We start from the raw sequence: 15,836 nt of genomic DNA, 5'->3' as shown, positions 1-15,836 counted from the left end.
TCTCATTCCTGCTCTTAGGATACAAAGAAAGCATGTGAAAATTAGCCAGAAAGATACATGTTATTCAGGAGTAGACTAGTGAGTAATATAAAAGCCTGATTAAATTGTTTTATAAAATAAGGGGTTTTTTTAAATCTACATAATATGAAATCCACAAGTAGTGGGTGGTGCCATGTTAGGCCACTGGTTCTACTTCTCAGTCACCCTCGTTAAACTAGCAGTCATATGCCTGGCTTGGCTCAAGCAGCAGCAGTTATTCCTGAAGCTTGCTCTGGGCCGTCTTGCCCTCATTCAGGGCTGGGGGAGAGGGAGGACCAGCACAGGGAGGAAGAGGAGAGTGGATGTTGAGTAGGCCCCAGCAGGCTTGCCACACACTCTGAACTCAATATGGTGGTCACGTCTGGGGAAGGCACTGGGCATGGGAGTGACCATTGAGGTTCTATTTTGTTCAAACAAGACCAGGAAACAAATAGGACAAACTGGTCATGACTGTGCCTTCTAAGTGGTCAGAATGGGAATTTAAGTTGTTACTTCTTGTGGTTTTCTGGGTTTAAAAAAAAAATTCTAAAAAAAATTGTTTTTAACACATTGCTTTAAAAAGAGAGGACATTCAAGTACAGTCAGAGTCAGACTGGTCCTCCACAATAGCTCTTCTACTTAGAAGTTGTGTGGATGCAGGCAGATGTCCTCTGCTGTGCGCTTGAGTTTCGTTTACAAAGTGTGAATCTTATCCCTGGTTTTTTTCTATTACCTAGGTTTTTGTGGGGTTTTTTGTTGTTGTTGTTTGTTGTTTTTGTTTTGTTTTGTTTTTGTTTTTTTGAGACGGAGTCTCGCTCTGTTGCCTAGGCTAGAGCGCAATAGCGCAATCTCGGCTCACAGCAACCTCTTCCTCCTGGGTTCAAGCTATTCTCCTGCCTCAGCTTCCCAAGTAGCTGGAATTACAGGTGCCTGCTACCATGCCCAGCTAATTTTTGTATTTTTGGTAGAGACAGGGTTTCACCATGTTGGCCAGGCTGGTCTCAAACTCCCAACCTCAGGCGATCCACCTGCCTTGGCCTCCCAAAGTGCTGGGATTACAGGCATGAGCCACTGTGCCCGGCCTACCTACATTTTTTACAAGGAGGAAAATAAGAGGTAAAAGTTTTTTTTAATCATAAAATACTTAATAAGTTCAAGTATTATTTATTCCATTTACATTCATAATTTTAGAAACTTTTTGTTGAAATTTCCCAAAGTGATAGAATTAAGGTAAACTTGGATTTTCTTAAATTTCACAGTTTTTCCTCTGAATCACTCAGCCATTTACTCCCCACTTTATTGATTTGAAATGTATCCTTGATAATTACACTTCACTAATTTTGTGGCATACTTGAGATAACAGCTATACCCAGAAATTCATGAGAGTCTTAGATAGTCACATGAATCTTCTACTTTTTGTCTCCTTTTAGGTGAATGGTGATATTCCCCCTCGGTTAAAAAAGAGTGCTCATGAAATCATCCTCGACTTCATCAGATCCAGACCTCCTTTAAATCCAGTATGTAATTCGACATAGTTCTCTAGATTGGAGATACCATAATGAATTATTCTACTCTAGGGTTGAGTCATCTCTAGAACTCAGCTTTCCTAGGTGGTTTTTCCTCTGAGCGTTTTATTCTAAAGATGAAGCCCAGCTGTAAATTATATTCTTTTTGTTTTTGAGATAGTCTCACTGTGTCACCCAGGCAGAGTGGTCATGGTAGGATGGTAGGTCATGGTAGAGTAGAAAGACCTTGGACCATATGAACCTGAACTTGAACACTGGCTCCACAATTTAGCAGCCACACGTCTCTGAGGGAGCTCATCAGCCTCCCAGGGCCTTTATTTTCTCAGTTATAAAATGAAGATAATAACAATCTAAGAAGGTTATGGTGGGTTACTAAAAAATGTTAGTTTTAAAAACAGTAAAGTGGGATGTTCACAGCACTTTGGGAGGTGGCTCACACCTGTAATCCCAGCACTTCAGAAGACCAGGATGGGAAGATTGCTTGGGTCCAGGAATTCAAAACCAGCCTGGGCAACATAGAGAGACCCTGTCTCTACAAAGAAATTAAAGGAAAAAAAAATAGCTGTGTGCAGTGGCACATACCTGTTGTCCCAGCTACTCAGGAGGCTGAGGTAGAAGGATCACTTGAGCATAGGAGGTCAAGACCACAGTAAGCCATGATTGTGCCACTGCACTCCAGCCTGGGTAACAGAGCAAGACCCTTTCTCAAAAACAAAAAACACACAAAAAACAGCAGTAGTAATAGCCTGCACTGCAATTGATTACCTATCACGCTAGCATATAGGGAACATAATTATAACTGCTTAAAATTAGTTGAGCAAGCCAGGCTCAGTGGCATGTGCCTGGAATCCCAACCACTTGGGAGGCTGAGGCAGAAGGACCCCTTGAGCTTAGACATTCAAAGGTGTAGCCAGGCACAGTGGCTCATGCCTGTAATCCCAGCACTTTGGGAGACTGAGGAGGGTGGATCACTTGAGATCAGGAGATCGAGAGCAGTCTGACCAACATGGTGAAACCCCATCTCTACTAAAAATACAATAATTAGCTAGGCATGTTGGCACGCACCTGTAATGCCAGCTACTTGGGAGGCTGAGGCACGAGAATCGCTTGAACCCAGGAAGCAGGGGTTGCAGTGAGCTGAGATTGCACCACTGCACTCCAGCCTGGGCAATAGAGTGAGACCCCTTCTATAAGCATAAAATAGAATTTGAGCAGCCGGGCTCAGTGGCTCACGCCTGTAATCCCAGCACTTTGGGAGGCCGAGGTGGGCGAATCACAGGGTCAGGAGATTGAGACCATCCTGGTTAACACGGTGAAACCCCGTCTCTACTAAAAATACAAAAAATTAGCCAGGTGTGGTGGCGGCGCCTTTAGTCCCAGCTACTCGAGAGGCTAAGGCAGGAGCATGGCCTGAACCTGGGAGGCAGAGCTTGCGGTGAGCTGAGATTGTACCACAGCACTCCAGCCTGGGCAACAGAGCCAGACTCTGTCTCAAAACAATAAAAATAAATAAAAATAAAATAAAATTTGAGCATGTATAACCAAATCACTCTGATATCCAGTAAGCTCCCTATTGCTTTAGGAACCTTAATATTTAATGACTTGAAAGTAGTCTTTTATCAAGCAGTGTTTCAGTCAATGAAATGTAGTTTATAATACTGTACTGTATGACTGGACTTCAGTAAAAATTATGTAATTACTCAAGTCTTTAGCCATTTTTCTTACTTTCAAGGTCTCAGCCAGAAAACTGAAACCAACTCCACCACGGCCACGGAGCCTCCATGAAAGAATATTAGAAGAAATTAAAGCAGAAAGAAAGCTGCGGCCTGTCTCACCAGAGGAGATTAGACGTAGCAGATTAGGTGAGTCCGCTGCTTCCTGTACTCAATCTAGAGTCATCCCCTGGGAAAAGGATCTTTATACACCCAGTCCTATTAACGTAAAGAGTTCTCATTCCTTGTTCATTTGTCTGTATCTCACTCGTTCTCACTCTCACTCTCTCACATACATACCCCCTCACACTTACTTGAAATTGATAGGGTGGGAAATCCTTCCCCCTCTCTAATATTGAACTATATGAGAACATCATGCCATAATTGAAAGAGCTCTGCCAGTCTCTAGACTGAGGTTTTAGCAAAGTTTCTTTACCTCTCTGAGCATCATTTTCTTCATTGGCAGAAGGGGGATAAAAATTCCTCTTAACCTACAATATGACTATTATGTAAGAATTAAATAGGATTATGGTAAAAATACTTTATAAATTGTATTGCGTATACAAAGACAAGGTATTATATTTTAGAAATATAGATGACAGATATATAGTTTTACCTTATGTTTATTTATTATGGGTTTAAAGATATGATATTATGTCATGAAAGCATGTTATTACCTGATACCACTTAACTTATTTCTAAACTTCCTTTAGAGTTATTATTTTTTATTTTTTAGTATATACTATAAGCACATATTGATTTTGATTTATAGAAAGGCTGTATTATAAGATGTTTGTAAACATTTTTGTTTATACGACTGTCTTTCCGTTTGTAAGACTAAAAATGCCCAAAGAATCCAGAGAAACTGCCTTTAGGAAAACAGTCTATAGTGATACCTTAACAGGAAAGGATCTGGTTCTGTGACTCCCACTCTGCTAGTTTTCTCCTCTGATCTCTTCTTCTGCCTCTTTCAGACTCTTGGACTTTCAAGTTTCTATCCTGGGTTCTGTTCTCCCTGAGCAACCATACCCTCTTCCATGGTTTTTGTTTCTGACTCCCTTCCAGCTCACAGTCTACATTGCAGGTCTCTAAAAATTCAGACTCATACGTCCAGCTGTCTGCTAGATAGAGCCTTCTCATATCCTACAAGCAAGACAAACCCAACATGTCCACAAGTGAACTCATCCTGTCTCTCCCCAAACCATCTCATTTTGTTTTCCCAATGTAGAAACCTTAACATAATCTTTGACTCTTACCTGATGGCCAACTCCTGTTGATTTTACTTTCTCTGGATCTTTTTAATCTTCCACTCTTCTCAACCCAACAGCCACTATCCTAGCCGAGGTTGTCATCTGTCGCAGCAGCCCTGACTCTCCTCTTGCTTCCAGTCTTGAACTCTTCCACCACTCCATATTGATTTTTCTTGTTTAATCCTGGCCCTTCTGTTTTGTGACCTTCGTGATGACAGGGCCCATGTCTGTCTTGTTCGTTGTTGTGTCCATAGTACAGCACTGGGCTGTACAGAGTACTCTCATGGGTTGAAATAATTAAATGTACTTTCTGGTGACAAAGCTTCAGAGTGGATCACTTGAGCCCAGGAGATCAAGGCTGTAGTGAGCTGTGATTGCACCACTCCACTCTAGCCTAGGTGATAGCAAGATTCCATGGAAAGAAAGAAAAACAAAAAAAATCAGTTGACTGTATATATGTGGGTTCATTCCTGGACTCTTTGTTCTGTTCCACTGTTGTTTGCCAGTACCATGCTGTTTTTTTTATTGTAACTTTATAATATATTGTAAGATCAGAAAGTGTGATGTCTCCGGCTTTGTTATTCTTTCTCAAGATTGGTTGGCTATTCATTGTCTTTTGTGGTTCCATAGGAATTTTAGGATTATCTTCTATTTCTGTAAAAAATACCATTAGGATTTTCATGGGGATTCTGTTGGATCTGTATATAGCTTTGGGCAGTATTCACATGTTAACAGTAAGTCTTTCAATTCATGAACATTATTCTTCCATTTATTTCTGTCTTGTACTTTTTGTGTATAAATCTTTTACCTCCTTAATTAAATTTACTCCTAGATATTTTATTCTTTTTGGTGGTGATGTCAATGGGATTGTTTTTCTAATCTCCTTGATAGTTTGTTAGAGATAGAAAACTCCATAAATTTTTTTTTCAATACACTATCTATAAGATCATGTCATCTGCAAACAGGGATACTTTTATTACTTTCTTTCCAGTTGGATGCCTTTTATTTCTTTTTTTGCCTAATTGCTCTGGCTAGAACTACCAGTACTATGCTGAATATAGAAGTGGTCATCTTTGCCTTGTTCCTGATTTTAGAGGAAAAGCTTTCGGTTTTCCCCTGTGGAGTGTGATGTTAGCTGTCAGCTTTCCATATGTGGCCTTTATTATGTTAAGGTAATTTCCTTCTGTTCCTAATTTGTTGAGTGTTTTTATTACGAAAAGGTGTTGAATTTTGTCACATGCTTTCTCTGCATTCGAAATGATCATGTGATTTTTATTCTTTATTCTATTATGGTGGTATATCGTGTTAATTGATTTTCAGGTCTTAAGCTATCCTTGCATCCCAGGGATAAATCCCACTTGGTCATGATGTATGATCCTTTTATTGTGCTGATGGATTCAGTTGGCTAGTATTTTCTTCAGAATTTTGAATCTATATTCATTAAGGATTTTAGCCTGTACTTTTGGGGGTTTTGGCCTGTAAAACAAAATTAGAAGTGTTCTTTCAGCTGGGCGCGGTGGCCCAAGCCTGTAATCCCAGCACTTTGGGAGGCCGAGACGGGCGGATCATGAGGTCAAGAGATCGAGACCATCCTGGCTAACATGGTGAAACCCCGTCTCTACTAAAAAATAAAAAAAAACTAGCTGGGCGAGGTGGCGGGCGCCTGTAGTCCCAGCTACTCAGGAGGCTGAGGCAGGAGAATGGCGTAAACCCAGGAGGCAGAGCTTGCAGTGACTGAGATCCGGCCACTGCACTCCAGCCTGGGCGACAGAGCGAGACTCCGTCTCAAAAAAAAAAAAAAAAAAAAGTGTTCTCTCGTCTTCAGTGTTTTGAAAGAGCTTGAGAGGGATTGGCATTAATTCTTCATTCAGTATTTGGTAGAATTCACCAGCGAATCCTTCTGGTCCTAGGCCTTTGCTGGGGAGCTTTTTGATTAGTGATTTGATCTCTCATAGCAAGCCTTTGTCACATACATACTCTTCAGTTTCACTTTTTAAAATTATATTTAGTTGCTAATGGAAACCCTACTTTAGAATAATTAAATATCATTTTTATGTTAAGTATGTCTTTATTTTAACCTTGACAGTTGGTATTTCACAACAACCAGAATTGAGCTGTTATAGAAAGGTACTGTTCTGTAAGAGTGTTACTTCTAGAATTCTGAGTTCAAATTGATATTAAACCCTAATTGTAAAGTAAGGGATTTTGGTCATTTTTTCCTACAGAGCTACATTGGTTCTTACTATACAGTTTTGCTTTGGGGAATTCAGTTATGATAATATCGGCAGAATTAACTTGAAGAAAAGTTTCCCTAAATATTTGTATCACTTTTCCCCTACATGTAATTGCAAGTAGGAGCTCACTGCAGCAATGGCAAAAATGTCTGAATGTTTAAAGAAGAAAATGTTACCCATAATTACAACAGCCAGAGGCATCCACTGTGAATTTACTTGTGCATTACAAAATGAGGATGAAAACTGTATATACAGTACTCTGTTCTCTGCATCTAATGTTTTATTTGGCATGACCATCTTCCTATGTCATTAAATATGACTCCAAATATGATTTATAAGGTTGTGATGTCCTAACAGATAGCTACTTGGGTTTTATTTACCTATTTTCCTGATTTGCTGGCTTTTTCCATTTTTTCCTAGTAAGTCTGAAATTACTATTCTTATACATCAGTCTTTGTTCATGTCTCTGATTATTTTCTTTCTTCTAAACATCTTAATTGACATGATCCTCAATTTTTATTCTCTTTTTGGTATAGAGATTGGAAAATATATAAATGTCATCTCCCAAGAAATAATTGCATCCCCTTCTTAACACAGTAGTCAACCTTATTTCAAAAGAGATATTCATGTGCTAGAGAAAAAAAGAGCAGAATAAGAAGATACTAGAGAAGATGGAAGAGTGCTGTGGCAATATGTAATATTTTATTTGCTTTACGTAATTAGGAAAATCTAGAGTAGGTAATATAGGAGTTTAGAAGTACAGGTTTTTGAATGGTGAGTGGAAGTTTTTTTTTTCTTTTTAGAATACTTTTCTGAGATAAGTTCAAGGAAGATTATTTTTGTCAACACAAAATCGCTAACCAATCTCCTGTGAGATAACTAAAACACAGTAAAATGCCTTTTAAAACATACATCCTAACTTACACATTAGGATAAAGATATTCAGTGAGGCATTGCTTTGGCTTCAGCAGTTTTGGAGAATATGGGCAGTCCTGGTAGATTTCGTTTTTGGAATGGAAAACAAAGACTATGCTTTGTTGGAGAGGAAAGGAAGAATGGCCAATGGATATCTGAAGTCCTGTGCTTCAGTGTCTGATGTGGTGGTTTCTGAACAATCCTAGGAAGGCTGAGGAGCCTGGGTCACAGGAAAGACGTTCTCTCTTTGATGCATTCTTCTAAAGGTACCGCTAAGAGCTTTGGACTACAGCAGTGAAAATAGATAATCTTCACTGTCCTGAATCATCACATCTCTGCAATAACCTTTTTAACAGCTTTATTGAGCTATATGGCATTTATATACCATAAAATTCACTCATTTAAAGTATACAATTTAGTGGTTATTATATGCAATAAATTTTAAAAGTAGGGTGCTTCAACAGGAAATACATAATAACTTCATTTTTAAGAAATGATGGGCTGGGCACAGTGGCTCACGCCTGTAATCCCAGCACTTTGGGAGGCCAAGGTGGGTGGATCATGAGGTCAGAGTTCGAGACCATCCTGGCCAACATGATGAAAAACTCCATATCCACTAAAACAACAGTTAGCTGGGCCTAGTGGCAGGCACCTGTAATCCCAGCTACTGAGGAGACTGAGGCAGGAGAATCGCTTGAAGGCTGTAGTGAGCTGAGACTGCACCACTGCAGTCCCTGCACTCCAGCCTGGCAATAGAGTGAGACTCTGTCTCAAAAAAAAGAAAGAGAATTACAGTAGTCTTCTTTTATCTGAGGGGGAGATATATTCCAAGACCCCGAGTAGATGCTTGAAACCATGGATAGTACCAAACTCTATATATGCTATGTTTTTTCCTTTACATGCATACCTGTGAAAAAGTTTATTTTATAAAATAGGCTCAGTAAGAGATTCACAATTACTAATAATAAAATAGAAAAAGTAATATTCAGGAAACATGCAATTTAAAACTTATGAATTGGCCGGGCATGATGGCTTACGCCTGTAATTGCAACATTTTGGGAGGCCGAGGCATGTAGATCAGCTGAGATCAGGAGTTCGAGACCAGCCTGGCCAATATGGAAAAACCCTGTCTCTACCAAAAAAACAAAAATTAGCCGGGCATGGTGGTGGGCGCCTGTAATCCCAGCTACTCAGGAGGCTGAGGCGCAAGAATCGCTTGAACCTGGGAGGCGGAGGTTGCAGTGAGCTGAGATCACACCACTGCCCTCCAGCCTGGGCAACAGAGCGAGACTCCATTTCAAAATAAATAAATAAATCTTATGAATTATTTCTGGGATTTTTCATGTAATATTTTTGGATCATGAGTAACGGAAACCATGGAAAGTGAAACTACAATAAGGAAGGACTACTATTTTCAGTTTTTACTGTGTGTCAAGCACTATTCTAAGCACCCTTTTTACATGAAGTTATTTAATCTTTATAACAATTCCGTAAGATAGGATTATTCTCATTTTACAGATGAAGTAACTACAGCACAGAGAGGTTAAGTAACTTGCCTGGGGTCACACTGCCAGTAAGTGGCAGAGCTGAGGTTCAAACTCGGGCAGTCTGACCGTCCTTCAACTACTAGGTTTTACGGTCTACAGTAGATAGTTTATTGACACATAGTGGTGATGCTGCTGAGCTAGCTGAACTGAGAATTTTTTATAAACTGTTTCGCCTTTATTCCGAGAGCCAAATTTTCATCCTGACATAAATTATTGAAGGATAGATTTACTCTGAAATTTTAAAGATGTTATATGTTCCCCAAAATCATGTTTTAAAACGTGACTTTTAAAAAAATCTGTATTTAAGTGAGAAAGCCTATTCTGTGATTATTTAAAATGTTTGTATTTTTATCATGCTTTCATTTTTAACTTGTTTTTAAAAAAGTTACTTTTTCCTTTTATTGTTCCTCCATTTCAAGTCTTAGTGATGTAATTGAAACTAAGACTCTTGCATGGTTTTAATGTATTTGAGATTTTCATTCACTAGCTTCTGCCTTAGAGCCTGACATGTAGCCACTGAGGGTCTTCATTAATCCGTTCCCTTTTTTGTCCTCCTTGTATATTCCTAACAGCTGAATTATTTTCTTTTTATTGTTTGTTTTCTTTTTTTCAGCAATGCGGCCACTTAGCATGTCTTACAGTTTTGACTTGTCAGGTAAAAAAAACAAAAACGCTTTTACACCTGACGTGGCTTTTGTGGTTTCTGTGAAATACATTTCATTCATCTGCTTGTTCAAACATGTTAAAAAAGAAAATGGAAAGGCTTCTTCTAAGCCATGGTCAGTAAAATAAAACATTCTGCCTATTTGAAAGCAATATACGTAAAAAAGATACAAGACTACAGTAAATCTGTTTTCTCCCAAGCAGTTTTGGAAGAACCATCACACCATACTCATGGTTCTAGAAAATGGTGCCCATCTTATGGTGGCTGTCACTGCCCAGGCTCTTCTAGAGCAATGAGGTTAAAGCCTACAGCAGACCTTTGCCCTAAGAGAATAGAAAAAAAACTTTGTAGAAACAAAATTCTGATGCATCTACTTCCTGTTCTCTAAAGCATTCAGTTATTTAAGTAACTAAACTTAAAATGGTTATCTACTTCAGATGACAGCACCTCAGTTGATGGGCAAGAACTGTCTTTTGTATGTTTGTGCTCAGTGGATAAAGCCTAATCACAAATGACTTTGAATCATGATTACGAGTATAAAAATACAGGCCAGGCGCGGTGGCTCACACCTGTAATCCCAGCACTTTGGGAGGCCGAGGTGGGCAGATCATGAGGTCAGGAGATCGAGACCATCCTGGCTAACATGGTAAAACCCCGTCTCAACTAAAAATACAAAAAAATTAGCCGGGCGTGGTGGCATGCGCCTGTAGTCCCAGCTACTTGGGAGGCTGAGGCAGGAGAATTGCTTGAAGCTGGGAAGCGGAGGTTGCAGTGAGCCAAGATTGTACCACTGAACTCCAGCCTGGGCAACAGAGTGAGACTCAGTCTCCAAAAAAAAATAAAACAGTATAAAAATACAAGAGCATTGTAATGGCTTTGGTTGTAATATATACTTACGTGCCTCAGATTTGTAGTGCAAGTTTAGACCTTTCTGTTAAACAGAGATTAATAGTGAAATGACTAAATTTGGTCTATAAAATCAACCCTTTTTAAATTAAAACTTTAAATATATATGAGTGAATTTTCTTTTATTTATTTATTTATTTTAGGAAATAGAGACAGGGTTTCACCATGTTGCCCAGGCTGCTCTCGAACTCCTGGGCTTAAGCAGTTCACCAACTGGCCTCCCAAAGTGCTAGGAATACAGGCGTAAGCCACCTCACCCAGCCAGTTGAATTTTCAAAGCCAACTTAATCCCAGTAAAATATTTTGCAAGTTAGAGTTTTTAATTTTGGAAGCTACTGTTTTAAGTATAAAATGAGATGAGATGTTGGCACAAATATTTTCTTTCAGGATTTTCTGTTAAATGCCGTGGAATGCCTCAAGATACAAAGAATTGTTGGCATACCTTACTTACAAATTCATGTTTAAAGAGTTCTAGTATATTCTGTATATGAATATTTATTGAGTATCTTCCAGCTACAAAGCTAGTTTCCAACTGTTTTTAAATCTTCTGCTTATTTGTGTAGGTATCAGACGTGACTATAATATTTTACAATCACTCAGTTACTATTTTTGGCTGACCACAGAAGAGCTTTTCCTTTTTTCTTTATTCACTTGGAATTTTTATTTTTTCAGCCATTTGCAAAGTGACCTTGTAAAAAATTTGATCTGGAAAATAAATGCAGAAAAATAGTAATGCATATGTCAATACTAATCCCCAGAAGTTGGCAATATACATTACAGACACTCTATCTTTTTTGAATATCTACAAAAGATGCTTCTATTAGTTGGACCACAATAAGGAAGGGAGTGGTTGGCTGCCTAAACACATTGGCCATTGGCTAATCTAAATTAGGCACACATTGCTGATTTTGACAGTATGCTCCATGCATGCTCACACACCTCATGTACAGGTATGTTGTGTGTTCTATGTTCTTGCAGCCTATACGATGGGTTCTGTTTGGAAAGAAAACTCTTGGTACTTAAATTTCTTAGTGTAAAAGGGTAGCAGAGAATTTTTATTTGGTTTCACTGCTTATCATTTGCTGTAATTTATTTCATGTCTTCGTGTACTTTGTGACTTCCTAATGCTTCATTCTTGATTTCTTGTGCTGCTTTTATGTTTTTCATTGTTGCATTTTAACTATTAATTAAAATTGCCCGAATTATAAATAGAAAAGATTGATTCATTCTTCTAACTTAAATGCAAAGATTGGAGTGCATTTTCTGAGTTAGAAAATGAACAAACTAGTGAGAAACATTGTAAACATACAGTGTAGATGATAACCCTGAACTTAAGTACAAGATAATGAAGTATATTCTACTGCTTAAGTATATCTTAGAAATATTAATTATTAGTGAAAATCTTTATTCAACATCACTTATGGTAAGTATAACTTGTTTTTCCTATACAGATATTAAGTATATAATCTATATGTCAGTCACATTTCCTCACACTAAATAAGGCAATAGACATATATTTAATATCATGGGTATGCATTTTAGGTTCTAAACCTAAGGTATGTGATTTCTAAAGCCATATCTAAATATTTCATCTCTTAAATATTTTGCTTACATATAAATATCACCAGTTTTTTTTAAGAAATGCCATCTTATATATAAGAAATACAAAGCCTATCCAAGTGTTTTGCTTTTCTCATGTGATACATTAAAGTAAAAATGGTAATTTATTCATTTAAACAGAAAAATATAAGTAATCAAGCTTCTTAAAAATACATTTTCTGGGCACAGTGGCTCACGTCTATAATCCCAGCACTTTGGGAGGGTAAGGTGGGAGGTTTGCTTAAGCCCAGGAGTTTAAAATAAGACCAGCCTGGGCAATATGGCAAAACCCTGTCTCTACACACACACACAAAAAAAATACTAAAAAATTAGCTAGGCGTGGTGGCGCACACCTGTAGTCCCAGCTACTTGGGAGGCTGAGGTGGGAGGATTGCCTGAGCCCAACAAGTCAAGGCTGCAGTGAGCCATGATTGCACCACTGTACTCCAACCTGGGCAACAGAATGAGACCATGTCTAAAAAAAAAAAAGTTCGATTAAGTCTTTTGCAGATCTGTGTTGTGAGATAAAATCATTCAGTGTTTAGATCATCTTGAAACCTGGCTGTTACATAACCCATTTTTTATTTATTCAGTTTTTCTCAAAGCTTTGAATTTAATACAGATGTTTTCTTTCACTACTGTCAGTCAATTAGCTAAAATGACAGTTATCAATCTCATAGCACAGGGTTCAGGCAATTAGAGAGCTGTTGGACAATTTCTCAAATCCCCTGCATTGAGAATGGACTGAACTCAGGGCAGCCACTGTCATTTGACAGCATTCCCTAAACTTCAGTTCATATACCATCTTTATAATTTTCTGCCAGCCTTGAGTGTCACCAGTACTATTAAAATTTTTAATGCGCCATAAACAACTTTAAACATCTCTCAAGCAATAAAATCATGGATCTTAAAATACAGTATGCTTTTCTGTAGCAAAAAAATAGAGTATTTTTTTTCCCAGCACATTAAAATAAATATGGGCTGCGTGCGGTGGCTCACGCCTGTAATCGCAGCACTTTGGGAGGCTGAGGCGGGAGGATCACGAGGTCAGGAGATTGAGACCATCCTGGCCAACATGGTGAAATCCTGACTCTACTAAAAATACAAAACAGCTGGGCGTGGTGGCACGTGCCTGTAGTCCCAGCTACTTGGGAGGCCGAGGCAGGAGAATCGCTTGAACCCAGGAGGCGGAAGTTACGGTGAGCCGAGATCGCGCCACTGCACTCCAGCCTGGTGACAGAGTAAGACTGTCTCAAATAAATAAGTAAATAAATAAATAACTGCCAAAACTATTTGAGTGTTCCTCTGTGCAATGGTATGCATGCAGTGCTATTCTTAGGGAAACTCTGATTTTGTTGATTGGAAATGTGGGGCCAGCGTGGAAAGCTGGTTGTGTTTCTCTTATTATAACTCCAGTTGTAATAATTAGAAAGTGACCTGCTGCCAGGTCAACGGTGGGAGCCTCTGTGAGTACGTGGCTAGGAAAGGTAGAAGGTGTGTGCGTTTGAAATACTTGTGCTTTCTCTTAGAAAATTCCTACAAAATATCAACAATTCTATTTCTCATTATATCTCCTTTTAGAAGATTCCTATAAAATATCAACAATTCTATTTCTCTTATCTCCTTATTGAAATATTTATTTTAAGATTTTTACATTTATAATTTGTATAAAACCTTGCTGCTTTTTTCCTTTTGTCCCTTTCAGCACTCCCCACCACCATCACCAATTCTTTATTTGTTCTAGCTATGTAATGCCTGGGAAGGTAACAATAAAATAAACGCACGTGTTGTCAAGTTCTCAATTAATAATTTTATGTAAAAATTAATAGACAGCTGTTCTTCCTTCTTTCCTTTCTCCCTCCCTTCTCTTTCCCTTTTTTCTTTTTCTTTTCCTTCCATTATTTCTAGCTTGTTCAAATCCTTCAAAAATAAGCAGAAATCATAAATATTAAATAGGATATATATCATTTGTAATAAGAAATAATTTACATGGTTCTTATAAATAATGTCAGGGAAAGCTGCACTAGAACACACTTGTATACCACATGTGTCCTGGAGCTCTACCTCTCATCCTTAAGGTGTGTAAATATTACTTGCTTGGGGGGAAATATCCTACTATAAACAGCATTCTTGGAGGGGGGGGTTGTTCTTTTTTTTGAGACACAGTCTCGCTTTGATTCTCCTGCCTCAGCCTCTTGAGTAGCTGGGATTACAGGCGTCCACCACCACTCCCAGCTGATTTTTGTATTTTTAGTGGAGATGGGCTTTCACCATGTTGGTCAGGCTGGTCTCAAACTCCTGACCTCAATTGATCCCCCTGCCTCAGCCTCCCAAAGTGCTGGGATTACAGGCGTGAGCCACCACGCCGGGCCACATTCTTATGTTTACAGTAACCTCGTTTACAGTGCTTTCCCCTCTAAAAGAGCATCAGTCAGTCTTTTTCACTTTAGTACTTAACATGCCCTTTGCCCCATTTACGGCAGCCTCACAGACTGTCCGCATGCAAAGAGCAGTTGAGTGTGCTGGTCTATAAATTGCATCATGCAGTAACTGCTCTTTTTCACTTCTAAATACACTGATTTTATAGTTACTAAATTTAGCCCATTTTTAACTCTTCATTTGAAAGTAGTTCCATTTGCCTTCAAGGATTCCAGGCTGTGGTACCAAAAAGCAGGCCATCAGAGTCAGTACTGACAAAGACTGACAGATCAGCTGTGGCATGACACCATGGTGCCACTCTGGCCGAATCCAGCTGAGCCTTAGTTTATTTATTCACCAATAGAGATCAAAATCAGTAGGAATAATTGCTAACATTTATTGTTCACTGCCTGTACTAGGCACAGAATTTTATATGCAATTATTAACCTGTTTAATGCTCACAATAAGCCCGCCTCTGTTAGTATCCTCATTTTACAGACGAAAGGAGAGCAGATAGCAGTAGAGACCCAAACCATCCCCATCACACCACACTGTAGACTGCTTCATTGTCTGTCATTTGTCGTTTTGCCTACTCATCCAAATTTGAGCTCTTAGTAATATAAATCAGACACATCAGAGGAAATGTATCCCAGACTTTTTGTGTTCACATTAAATATGTTTATATGAATATAGATTATTAGCCATTTTTATTCTTAAACCAAAACATTTTCAGATCTTACAGCCATGTGTCTGGTAAGGCTTTGTGTGTGTCCTTTCTTCATCCATATATCACTAGATCCTTAGAGGCTGTGAAGTAAACTAGCTTCTCTCAGCCCCAGTTTCTTCATCTGGAAAATAAACAGGTTGGAGTCAGTTATCAGTTTTAACTCTATAAATTCTCATCTACACGTATGAATATGTAATTATTCATTTTAAAGTTTCCTTTAATTGAATTTGACAGTCAATATCCAACCAGAAAAAGTTTTCTATACATAGGCAAGGTGTTACTGAGTCAAGCCTTTGTGTTTTTGTGTGAAATGCTGTGTT

General features: G+C 38.6%; 1 protein-coding gene across 4 annotated transcripts in view; it reads left to right on the top strand.

Moving 5' to 3' along the window:
• The window catches only part of SPIRE1 (spire type actin nucleation factor 1), a 191,056-nt gene that overhangs the window by 145,548 nt on the left and 29,672 nt on the right, over positions 1–15,836 (top strand). For 2 of the 4 annotated variants that reach the window (XM_045377826.3, XM_045377824.3), the window contains exons 7-9: positions 1,449–1,535; positions 3,277–3,406; positions 9,816–9,857. In XM_045377826.3, coding sequence (XP_045233761.2) covers positions 1,449–1,535; positions 3,277–3,406; positions 9,816–9,857 — 259 coding nt within the window. The remainder of the gene's footprint in view (positions 1–1,448; positions 1,536–3,276; positions 3,407–9,815; positions 9,858–15,836) is intronic. The other 2 variants (XM_045377827.3, XM_045377825.3) reach the window with 1 other exon arrangement.

Source organism: Macaca fascicularis, chromosome 18 (assembly GCF_037993035.2).
Source record: "Macaca fascicularis isolate 582-1 chromosome 18, T2T-MFA8v1.1".
Taxonomy (NCBI): Eukaryota; Metazoa; Chordata; class Mammalia; order Primates; family Cercopithecidae; genus Macaca; species Macaca fascicularis.
This window is presented reverse-complemented; position numbering and strand designations above follow the sequence as displayed.